Source organism: Hemitrygon akajei, chromosome 32 (assembly GCF_048418815.1).
Source record: "Hemitrygon akajei chromosome 32, sHemAka1.3, whole genome shotgun sequence".
Lineage (NCBI taxonomy): Eukaryota > Metazoa > Chordata > Chondrichthyes > Myliobatiformes > Dasyatidae > Hemitrygon > Hemitrygon akajei.
The window spans coordinates 32,759,480-32,772,038 of NC_133155.1; the positions used below are offsets into that span (position 1 = coordinate 32,759,480).

The 12,559-nt window shown below is 43.5% G+C and overlaps 1 protein-coding gene across 1 annotated transcript in view; it reads right to left on the reverse strand.

The window, feature by feature from the left end:
- nipal3 (NIPA like domain containing 3) overlaps positions 1–12,559 on the reverse strand; it is a 59,905-nt gene that overhangs the window by 19,690 nt on the left and 27,656 nt on the right. The window contains exons 5-7 of the mRNA XM_073034525.1: positions 10,257–10,402; positions 9,320–9,416; positions 215–350 (exon numbers count right to left, since the gene is read on the reverse strand). Of these exons, the coding sequence (XP_072890626.1) occupies positions 215–350; positions 9,320–9,416; positions 10,257–10,402 (379 nt within the window). The remainder of the gene's footprint in view (positions 1–214; positions 351–9,319; positions 9,417–10,256; positions 10,403–12,559) is intronic.

Consider the following 12,559-nt stretch of genomic DNA (forward strand, 5'->3'; position numbering starts at 1 on the left):
AATAGAGATGCATCTGCAAGAGGGAAAGCTCTAATACACACATGAACTGACTGAATCTTCAGGTTGGTTACATTGAGAGCCTCAATCTCTTGCAGCTTAGCAAGTCTCAGTCACTCGGGTGGGAGTCACATCCAGTACCCAGACACCTCAACTCTAGAGGGTCATCAGAGGGTTGGAGAAACACAGGCTTAAGGTCAGAGAATGATTTACTCACATTGCTTGAAAGATTGCAGTGGCAACCATAACTACGAACATAACATAGAATATAGGATAAATCAGCTGTAGATTCCCCTGGATCGATAGGACAATCATTCCCGATACACCCTTTGCTGCCACAACAGTCACTGAACCTAAAGGGGCAAATGACACAGTATTAAATGTACGAGAACATAGCGAGTGATCCTTAATCCATTGAATTAAAAGTGAATCTTACAGCCAGAACACCTACACCACTAACATCACAGTCTACCGGAGGAACTCTGCAGCATCTATAAGGAGGAAAGGAATTATTGAGGTTTAGGGTCGAAACCCTGCATCGGGAATGGCCTATCACATCAATACACTGTAGAGAGGTGTGGCCACAGCATTGGTCCTGAAGCATCCTCTGGTTAAAGTTCATCGATCTCTACATTCAACAACACCCTAAGTCAGGGCTTCCCAATCTTTTGATATGCCATGGACCGCTACCATTAACTGAGAGACATTTGGACCCCAGGTTGGGAACTCCCATTCTAACTACATTCTTGTGAAGGGGCGGCGGGGCGGGGGGGGGGGGGGGGGGGGAGTGAAAGGCTGCTTTTGCATGGTAAAAGAGATAGTAAATTAACCAGAAAAGGCAGTTCAAAGTTCAAAGTAAATGTATTAACAAAGTACATATATATCAACATATACAACCGAGATTCAATTTCTTGCGAGCATAATCGATAAATCCATAGAATTATAACCATAACAAGGTCAATGAAAGACCACATCAACTTGGGCGTTCAACCAGAGTGCAAAAGACAACAAACTGTGCAAATACAACAAGAAAGAAATAATAAACAAACAATAAATACCAAAACCATGGGGAGAAGAGTCCTTGAAAGTGAGTCCATAGGTTGTGGGAACGTTTCAATGATGGGGCAAGTGAAGTTGAGTGAAGTTACCCCCCTTTGGTTCAAGAGCCTGATGGTTGAGTGGTATTAACTCTTCCTGAACCGTGGTGTGGAACCTGTGGCTCCTGTACCTTCTTGCTGACGGCAGCAAGGAGAAAGCATGCCCTGGGTGGTGGGGGTTCTTGATGATGGATGCTGCTTTCCTGCAACAGCAGTCGTGTAGATGTGCTCAATGGTGGGGGAGGGGGGCCGTATCCACTACTTTTTGAAGGGCTTTGGTACTTCTATACCTGGCTATGATGCAGCCAGTCAATATACTCTCCACTACACATCTACAGAAGTTTGTCAAAGTTTTAGATGTCATGCCAAATCTTCACAAACTCCTAAGGAAGTAAGGCACTGCCTTGCTTTCTTTCTAATTGCACTTATGTGCTGGGCCTCATACCGGTCCTCTGAAATAATAACACTGGGGAATTTAAAGTTGCTGACCTTCTTTCTCCATCTCTGATCCTCCGAAGAAGACTGGCTCATGGACCTTTGGTCTTGCTGACATTGATGTTGTTATGGCACCAGTCAGCCAGATTTTCAATCTTCCTGTTCTATTCTGATTCATCACCACCTTTGATTCAGCCTATGACAGTGGTGTTGTCAGTAAACTTGAATATGGCATTGGAGCTGTGCTTAGTCACACAGACATAAGTATAAAGCAGGTAGAGCAGGGGGCTAGGCACACAGCCATGAGGTGCACCTGTGCTGAGGAGATATTGTAGCCAGATGCTGTAGATGTTGGGGCCTGCAAGTGATGAAATCCAGAATCCTATTGCACAAGGAGGTTTTTGAACCCAAAGTCTTGGAACTTATTGATTAGTTTTGAGGGGATGATGGTATTGAATGCAGAGCTGTAGTTGATAAAGAGCATCCTGATGCATGCATCTTTGTCGTCCAGGTGTTCCAAGGTTGAACGAAGAGCCAATGAGATGGCATCTGCTGTGAACCTGTTGCTCTGGAAATTGGAGTGGATCCAACTCACTTCTCAGGCAGGAGTTGATGTTTCATCACTAAGCTCTCATAACACTTCATCACATTGGATGTAAGTGCTAGTGGGCGATCGTCATTGAGACAGGTCACCACGTTCTTCTAAGACTCTGGTATAATTGAAGCAGGTGGACGCCTCAGCCTGTTGAAGCGAGGGGGGGTTAAAGGTCTCAGTGACCACTCCAGCCAGTTGATATGTCAGGTACCTCACGTGGACGGATGCTTTTTGTGGGTTCACCCTCCTGAAGGCAGCTCGTACATCAGCCTCAGAAGCTGAAATCGCAGGATCATTGGGGGCTGTAGGAATTCATCATGGTTCCTCCATGTTTTACGGTCAAAGCGAGCACAGTAGGCATTGAGCTAATCTGGAAGCAAAGCCTTGCTGACTCCTATGTCACTTGATGTATCTTTATAAGAGGTGACAGTATTCAAACCCTGCCATAACTATCAAGTATCCTTTATTGATTCAAACTTCGTCCGGAATTGACACTTCACCTGTGAGGCAGCTTTCCGGAGAACGTATCTGGACTTGTCACTTGGTCACCAGACACGAAAGCCTCTGAACCAGCCCTCAGCAGATCATGGATCTCATGGCTCATCCAAGATTTCTGATTGGGGAAGACTCCGAATGATTTTGTGGGGTCACACTCATCTACAACTGTTCTAATAAAGTCATTCAGATCTAAGATGAGCCCTTGAACATGACCCAGTCCACTGACTCAAAGCAATCGCATAGCAACTCCTCTGCCTCCTGAAACCACCTCTTTAATGTCCTAATCTCTGGAGTTTTGCTCATTAGCCTCTGCCTATGGGGTAAAAGGGCAGCCAAGTGACCCAATTTACCAAAATGTGGTTTAGGCTCAGAACGGTAGGCATTCCTTATCTTAGTACAACGTTGGTCTAGTGTGTTTGGAACTCTGGTGCTACAGGTTATACACTAATGGTCACTGGGCAGTGTTTTCTTCAAACAAGCCTGGTTGAAGTTCCCGACTATGATTTGAAATGCATTGAGTTGGACTGTTCCTTGTTTGGAAATGGCATCATGCAGTATCTCAAAAGTTTGATTATAGTCTGCCACTGGGAGTATGTAAAATTATGGAGGAGAACTCCTTGGTAAATAGAACGGATAATCGTTAGGTGTTCAAGGCTGAGGGAACACAAATTTGACAAAGCCACCATATCAGAGCACCATCAAGAGTTTATCATGAAACGCACACCTCCACCTTTTGCCTCTTCCGAATCAGCAGTTCAATCCGTACGGAAAATCGAGAAACCTTCTGTTTTATCACTGTTTCTGACATGCCCATGTCCCACTCAGACATAGTACACAAAAATCCCTCATTTCTCTATGATACAGAAATCATCCCCTCAGGTCCTCAATTTTGTTCTCCAGTGACTGCACATTTGCTAGCACGATGCTGGGTCGAGGGGTCCTCATCCCTCTACGTTTCAACCAGACTTTGAACCAGCCCCCCACCTAGTGGGCATGGCGATGAACCTACATCCTCTTAAAGGTGCGGTACCTGCTCGGTCTGACGAATCCTTCAGAAGATTGTGAAGTCTGTAGATCATTAAGTTGATTTAAGAATATATTGCTTAGATGGAGATTACACGCTGCAGATTGCAGTGAGAGTAATTCGAGAGAGATCTAATTAGAAGTATTGTCTACAGCCTGCAGAAAGTCACTGTGGTTCACCAGCGCCATGATAAATGACAATTGTAAAACAAATGTATGACAGATGCGAATCTGTTCTCCATGAGAAAGAGATTGATTACAGAAAGTGCAGAAGTGTAGTAAAAGAAAACAAATAAGAAAGGCAAAAAGGAAAAATAACTAGCAGCAAACATAACAGGGAATCCAAACTTGTCCTGTACATTCTACAAGAAAAAGGTTGTAAAGAGGTGAGGTGAGCTTGCCAAAAATGTACCGTAGATTCCGGACTACAGAGCGCACCTGATTAAAAGCCGCAGGCTCTAATTTTAGAAATAAAATCAATTTTTTAATTGTAAAGGCCGCACCGGATTTTAGGCCGCACCGCTACTTTTAAATATACATACGTATCGGTAACACAAATTACGTTGCATATACTTTTTTACTGAACAGCACGAACAACATTCCAATATCTCCTAGCGACTGGTAAAAATATATATACTGCAGCCTACCAGGAAAAGTTATTGATCGACTTTAACTTAAAAGCAGCGTTTTCGCTCGGGTCTAATCGGGTCTGACGCGCTTGCGCAATGCGATCGGGTCTAATCGGGTCTGACGCGCTTGCGCAATGCGATCGGGTCTAATCGGGTCTGACGCGCTTGCGCATTGCGATCGGGTCTAATCGGGTCTGACGCGCTTGCGCAATGCCATCGGGTCTAATCGGGTCTGACGCGCTTGCGCATTGCGATCGGGTCTAATCGGGTCTGACGCGCTTGCGCAATGCGATCGGGTCTAATCGGGTCTGACGCGCTTGCGCATTGCGATCGGGTCTAATCGGGTCTGACGCGCTTGCGCAATGCGATCGGGTCTAATCGGGTCTGACGCACTCGGGTCTTGCTTTTCTTCGAGTATTTTCCATGTTGATGAGGGTGAGTACAAATGACTGATTTACAATAATTTAATTGTGAAAGTGCGCTTGATTTATCGTACAATTTCATTGGACCTCTGTGAACTACTCATCAATTTTATTGGTCTACTGTTACGAGGCAAAATGTTTACGAGGCGGCATGAAAAAAAACCATGTATTAGCCGCTCTGGATTATAGGCCGCAGAGTTCAAAGCTGTTCAAAATGTGGGAAAAAAGTAGCGGCTTATAATCCGGAATCTACGGTAATCTATTCCGAAGCAAGTTTACATTACCTGAGTACATTACATCAGTCTTTACTGGGGGAAAAAAATGCTCCTGGAGCCCTAGCAAGGGAAGATGTCATTCTAAATGGGCTAGAAATTATTAAACGAGATACTGGAGAGACTAGCTACACTGGAAGTGGATAATCAGTTGTTCCAAATGGTCATCCTAAGCTGCTGGAAAATGCAAGAGTAAATTACCAAGGCCCTAGTCATGATCTTTTCAACGTCCTTAGTTTCAAGGTGGAAAACTGCAAAAGTTGCAGCATTATTCAAATACAGAGCAGGCATAAACCCAAAGACAACAGACCAGTCAAATTAACCTCAGGGAAGGTTCTAGAAAACAATAATCATGGACAGAACTAGCAACCACTTAGCCAATTTTGTGCTGATTAAAAAAAGCAACATGAATGAATTAAGGGCAGTTCATGTGGAACAAACAACAGTTTTTTGATGAAGTAAGAACAAGAGCTGATTGCAGGATTATGGCTGATGTGGAAAATAAGGCACTTGATAAATTGCCACATAATAGGTACTTCATCAACATTGAAGGCCATGGAATGAAAGAGCTGTAAAAGCATGGATGAAAAATGAGGTAACAAAGAGCAGCAGGGTGTTTTTTGGTTGAAATGTGCTGTGGAGTAGGAAGAGGGCAAAACCAGGTCTATGGCTCAGACTTGGCACACAGATACTGCACTCAGTAGCCACTTTATTAGGTACGTTAATGCTATATGTTAGTAAATCTATCAGCCAAACATGTGGCAGCAACTTAATCCATAAAAGTATGTGGACGTGGTCAAGAAGTTCAGTTGTTGTTAAACCAAACATCAGAATGGGGAAGTGACTTCAACCATGGAATGACTGTTGGTGCCAGATGGGGTGGTTTGAGTATCTCAGAAACTGGGATTTTCACACACAACAGTTTCTAGAGTTTACTGAGAATGGAGCTTCAACAAAACACATCCAGTAAGCAGCAGTTCTGAAGGTGAAAACACCTTGTTAATGAGAGAGGTCGAGGAGAATGGCCAGACTAGCTCAAGCTGACTGGAAGGTGACAATAACACAAATAACCACGAGTAACAACAGTGGTGTGAGGAAGATCATCTCTGAACGTCCATGTCAAACCTTGAAGTGGATGTGCTACAGCAGCAGAAAACCACACCGGGTTCCACTCCTGTACCTAATAAAGTGGTCATTGCCAAATGTAAAGAATACACAAAACTTAGAGGCACTAACACAAAACTGTTTGGAAGTTAGCAAAAGAATTTAAGAGGACGTAGGCTGGTGGAATGGGTGGGTAGTGAAATTCACTGCAGAAAATGCTGAATATTACACTTTGGTACAAAGAATGAGGTGAATTAATATAGAGAATACAATTCCAAAAATGGTAAAATGGAGATCTGGGGGTAAAGGCCCATGGTTCATGAAAATGGCACAGCAGGTTGAGAAACTGACTCAAAAAAAGCATACAAGACATTAAGCTTTACAAAATGGCACAGTGTGCCTACGAATCAAGAAGTAATGTTCAACTATTTTAAGATGCTGAAAAAAAAAAGCAAAATAAAAATAAACCACAGGAGGAAATCAACATGCAGATTAGTATCTGTAGGGGAAAGAAAATGTCAATGTTTTGGGTCAGTACACTGTATTAAAGTGTTGACGCAGGATCTCAACCCAAAATATCAATGATTACTTTGCCCAAACAAATGCAGCTCAATATGCCAAGTTCCTTCTGTAGTTTTTTTTTTAAAATCAAGATTCCAGCATCTGCATTCTCTGTTGTAGCATCTAGGAGAGAAGATTTGGTGAATAAAGTTGGGATTAGTGTTGAATTTGTACATATGGGAGGTTGACATTTGGGCCAGATAGCCTATTTCAGTGCTGCTTGCACCTATGACTATGAATTTCTAATAACACAAACCAGGAAGGCATGTGGCACGAGTTGGCTGTGACAGATTGTGAAATTATGTTAAAAGTTATGATGATAAACAACCAAAGCCGACATTTAAAGAAGGCACAAAACCCTAATTATAGAAGTGTACCAACTGTGGCTACGCGGGGAAGTTATTTCATCAGGCTTATAATTTTGCCCAAAAAAGTAACAAGCTTGAAGGCAGGAAAAAAAAACACTTAGAATTCAGCAAAAGAGTAAGATAATGCATCAAAAGGGAAAGGAAAAGTAGAATATGAGAGAAGACTGAAAAGAAACCTCAGAAACCTCTATAGGTACATAAATAGGGAAAAAAGTAGCTCAAAATAATTCCAGCCATAATAGCTGGAATTATAGAAAACCAGACAACAAATACAAAAAGCTGAGGAACTCAGTAGGTCAGGTAGCGTCCATGGAGAGGAATGAACAGTCAACGTATTAAACTGAGACCTTTCATCAGGACTGCGAAGAAAGAGGGAAGAAGCCAGAATAAGAAAGAGGGAGGAGGGGAAGCAGTACAAGCTTGCAAGTAAGAGGTGACACCAGCTGAGGGGAAGGTAGGTGGGTAGTGGGGGGGGGGGGGGAATGAAGTGAGAAGCTGGGAGGTGACAGGTGGGAGAGGTAAAGAGCTAAAGAAGAGGGACTCTGATAGGAGAGGATGAAGGAAAGGACAGGCACCAGAGGGAGGTGATGGGCAGGTGAGGAGCAGAAAAGGGGTAAGAGGGTAGCCAGAATGGAGAGTCAAAAAAAAAGAGAAAAGGAAGGGGGAGAAATTACAAGATGTTAGGGAAATTGACATATTTTATGCTTGCCTTCATGAAAAAGATAAGGAAAAGATCCTGGAAATATAGAGTGAACTGCAGCTATGGAGTGAATGAGGAGTTCAAAGAAAATGGGATTAGTAAAAAATTAGTACTAGTGAAATGAATGGGTGGTGGGCTGTAAATCCCCAGAACCTGATGACTGTATCCTTGTGACAGATCACAAAGAAATAATGAGACTGGGCAGATTAACGGGGTTTAATAGAGGGGAAATCATTTTTAGCTTAACAACTGGTATACAGTATCAGTCTGTTGATTACAGCTTAGCATTCAACACCAATCAACAAGCACCAAAGCCTGGGCCTCTGTACCTCCCTCTGTAACTGGACTTCCTCACCAGGAGACCAGGCAGTGCAGGTCAGAAATAACATCCCCTCCTCACTGACAATCAGTGCTGACGTACATGAAGGATGTGTGCTTAGCCCACTGCTCTAGTCTCTCTCCACCCACAATTTTGTAGCTAGGCACAGCTCAAACGCCATCAATAAATACATTTGCCGATGACACAACTATTGTTGGCAGATCCAGGTGGTGACGAGGAGGCGCAGAGTGAGATCGATCAGCTGGTTGAGTGGTGTTGCAACATCAACCTTGTACTAAAAGTCAGTAAGGCCAAGGAACTGACTGTGGATTTCAGGAAGGGGAAGCTGAGGGAACACACACCAGTCCTCTTCGGGGGATGAGAAGTAGAAAGGGTGAGCAGTTTCACCCTGGGTAAAACATCTCTGAAGATTTATCCTGGGCCCAACACTTCAATGCAATTACGAAGAAGACAAGACTGCAGCTATATTTAATTAGAAGTTAGAGGTGACTTGGTACAGTACATCAAAGACTCTCGCAAATTTCTACTGTGGAGAGCATTCTAACTAATTGCATCGGGGTCTGGTATGGCGATACGACTGAAAAGGATCAAGAAGTTGCAAACTCAACCAGCTCCATAATGGCCACTAGTCTCCCCAGAATCAAGGACACCTTCAAAAGGCAATGCCTCAAAAAAAGGGGCATGCATTATTAAGGACCCCCATCACCCAACAGCTGGAGTGTAGCGAACCTTCACCAGTGCCTGCTCTGCCCTTGGAGAATAGGTTAAGCAACAGTGCCCTTGCTCTCCTGCAGAGAAGACTAACAGGAGCTTCCTTTAGCACAGATTGACAGGTGCTTTCTTTAGCTGGAGTATCCAGAAGCAAGGGTCATGTCTAAACTTTTACAGTGGGGCTGAGTAACAACCATGTAACCAGACAGACATGAAGGATCAGAATAATAATCAGGTTGGGATACGGAGGGGCAGCATAACAATCAGGCTCAGGATATTATGAGAGACACCAGACACACCAAAAATGCTTTAATAGATATTGGCGAGATCAGTAACACTAATGCTAATGTCATTTTGACAAACAAAGGGAATGAGTAATAACTCAGACACCAACAGACTAAGTAACAATCATTGTAAGGAAGCAATGTAGGATTCTGTCTGGAGCCCATTCAAATCACTAATTAGAACCACAGAACTTTTTCTGTGTGCAGACTTGGGCTGCACAACCAAAGTGGCGCCCCGAACTTCTAGAAGTGCATTGTGAACTGAAGCTGATCCGTTACTCACCTAGCAGGGCTTCCAGTAGAAGAATAACAGGAAGATAGGCCATCTTTCGTATTTTGTAGAAATATAGGAGAAGGCAGAACAGGATAATCATCACCAACTGGAAGACAGGAGGAAACCAATAGGAAACACTGAATTATGACATTTCAACAACAGATTTGGCAATACACTGTCCAATGTGACAAAAGCAAACAGTAATACCGACCCCTGCTTTCTTGAGAGCACACATGCACTCTTTGTCCCTTTGCTACACCCTACCCTCCTTCCCCATGCTCTCATTTACTCTTAATTCAAACTCACTCAGCTCTCCCCACCTCACCTCTCATGGATTATTACAGCATTCTGTAAAATCTTCTTTAAGGTCAATTTCATCACTGACGCCTCTTTAAAGTCTTCATACCCTCCCCAAATTGCAATGTCCTGATTGGTGAACAAACCAGCTTCACAAAGTCTCAATAAAATGACCTTGTTTTTGCGTGCTATGCCGATTTACTTTTTTAAGATCACTATCTCGATCTGCCCTAGCAGCTTCAAAGTTTTCTGTGCATGTACATCTGGTTCATTCTTGTGATCTCTGTTGACCTCCACCCTCCTCTTAATATTTGTTTGAAACTTACAACATGTGACTCTATGGCTACAAAAACTAATTTTCCTTTCATATTAAGCTGTCAGTCTATTTTCATGTTCTCCCCTTTTCCCCTCTTATTTTGTTCATTTCCTCACTAACCTTCCTAGATTTGTCTGGTTAGTCTGATTCTCTCTCTAAGCTAACATCAGCTATACACTCTCCATTTGCTGGTTCATCTCCCTTTCAATGTCAGTTGTCATCTATACCCAATCATCTTTTATTTTATAGACTGTCGTTCTTCTTTCCCCACACCACTCCCTTCTCCACTCTACATTACATCTGGTTTCCAGCTTGGTCTTACCCAGTCCTTACCAGATACAATAGGAAGGGCCACCCCAGCAAGTGTGAAACAATGTTCCTCCCAGTAAGCTTCTCATGAGCGTTTGGTCCAAATGTGACCAGGAGGTAGATTCCAACCACTGTGAACCCACAACCGAGGAATGATATTATGTAATTTCCTGCAGGACAAACAGAAGATCAAATACGTGAGCTACACAGAGATGCTCTACTCAGGCTACAAACGTCACCCAAATTACTCAGTATCAAAAACAAAAGATGGAAGTACTCAGCACCTCAGGCAACATCCAGGATCCATGATAGAAGCAGAACTGTTGTATCGATTACAATTGGAAAAGTGAAGATGTTAAGCCGCAGGAAAGGGTTGGGTGGAGGAGATGGAGAGACATTGAGAGAATGCCTGTGACAAGTACAGACTGAAGTACAGGACTGATGAAGGATCTTATCCCAAAACATTGACCCTGTTTACTCATTTCCATAGTTGCTGCCTGGCCTGCACAGTTCCTCCAGCATTTTGTGTGTTTTACTTGGAAGATAAGGTGTTGCTTCTCAAGCCTACATTGGGAACTGCTGAAGCAACACATGAAGCTGTCAGAGTAATCAGGGTGAAGTGGAGAATTAATGCCACATACAGCAGGGAGCTCAGGGCCACTCTTGGAAACTGAATGGAGGAGCTCTACAAAACATTTACCCAAAATGCAGTAATCATTGAGAGCACCAAATTGGAAGAAATGTGAATGAACTGATGCTTCACTTGGAAGAGCTATTTGGATTCCTAAGGGGATCAGAAGTACAGGTGGGAGCCTGGCCAACTACAGGAAGCAGGGTCAGAGAAGGCTTTGCTTATTTTAAAGTTGTCCATCTCCTCCCTCCCTGCTTCTGTAAGTACTCTATTCCATTCTTCCAATTTCTCAGAGCCCAATATACTTGATCTGATACATAACAAGAACATAAGAAATGGGAACATGAGCCGGCCATCTGGCCCGTCGAGAGTGCTCCGCCATTCAATAAGATCATGGCTGATCTGACCATGGACTCATCTCCACCTACCTGCCTTTTCCCCATAACCCTTAATTACCCTACTATGCAAAAATCTAATGGCAAGAATTTACAATGTCCTTTTTCAAACATGGCTTTCCCTCTACCATTGTTGACAGTACTTTACTTCCTGCAGTTCTCCTTTCACAGCCTGGATCCCATCCACAAATGGGTAGAGTCCCCTTATCACATCCTCAACATAATCAGCCTCCATAATTACTGTCACTTACAACAGAACACTTGATGTCTCTTCACCTCCTCCCCATCAACTCAGCTGTGGCAGAGCTGGCACATCATTCTACCAACGACTAGACTCAATGAGGGCCATGGTGAGGTACTGGTTAGCAAAACCCTATTACAGCTCAAGACAGAGTTCAGAGTTCAATTCCAGTGTCCTCTGTAAGCAAGTTTGTACGTTCCCTTCCATGAGTGCTCCAGTTTCCTCCTACAGTCCAAAGATGTACTGGTTAGTAGGTTAATTGTTCACTGTAAATTGTCCCGTGACTAGGCTAGAATTAAATCGGAGGGTTGCTGGGCGGCATGGCACAAAGGGCCAGAAGGGCCTGTTGCTCACTGTACCTTTAAACAAAATACTGAAAAAATAGACCCTGATCAGCAAGGCTGCTTGTGTGAAGTTGCATCTTCTCCCTGTGGCCGTCTGGTTTTCCTCTGGGCACTCCCACTTCCTTCCACATCTCAAAGACCTGTGGGTTGGCCATTGTAAATTGCTCCTAATGCATAGCTGAGAGGTACAATCTGGGATGAAAATGTGGTAAGAATAAAAATGGGATTAATACAGGATTAGCATAAATGGGACTGTGCTGAAGGCATGTTTTCACACTGTATCTCTCTTTAACTCGTTTGACATTCCATCCAGTCTGTTCCCTTTACACCACTTCTCATGGCACTTTCCTTTGCAGGTTTGACAGGCACAACAGCTGCTCTTTTTCATCTTGTTTTCCCAGCAGCCTGGAGCCCAAACTTCCAAGTGAAAGTGTGATTCACTTCTACTTCTTCCAATTTAGTGCACTGCACTCAGTGGCCACGATGTGGTCTCTTCCACATTGGAGAAAACAAGCACAGATCGCTTTGTGGAACCTCTCCATTCAGTCTACAAGGGCAACCCTGAGCTTTGTCACCTGCCATTTTACTTTCTCACCACTGCCACTCTGACCTCCGGCAATGTCCAATGTAACTTCAGCCATCAGCATCTCATCTTCAGCCAGGGCATGTTGAAGCCCTCAGGACTTAGTGAATTTGACAATTCCAGATACACACTA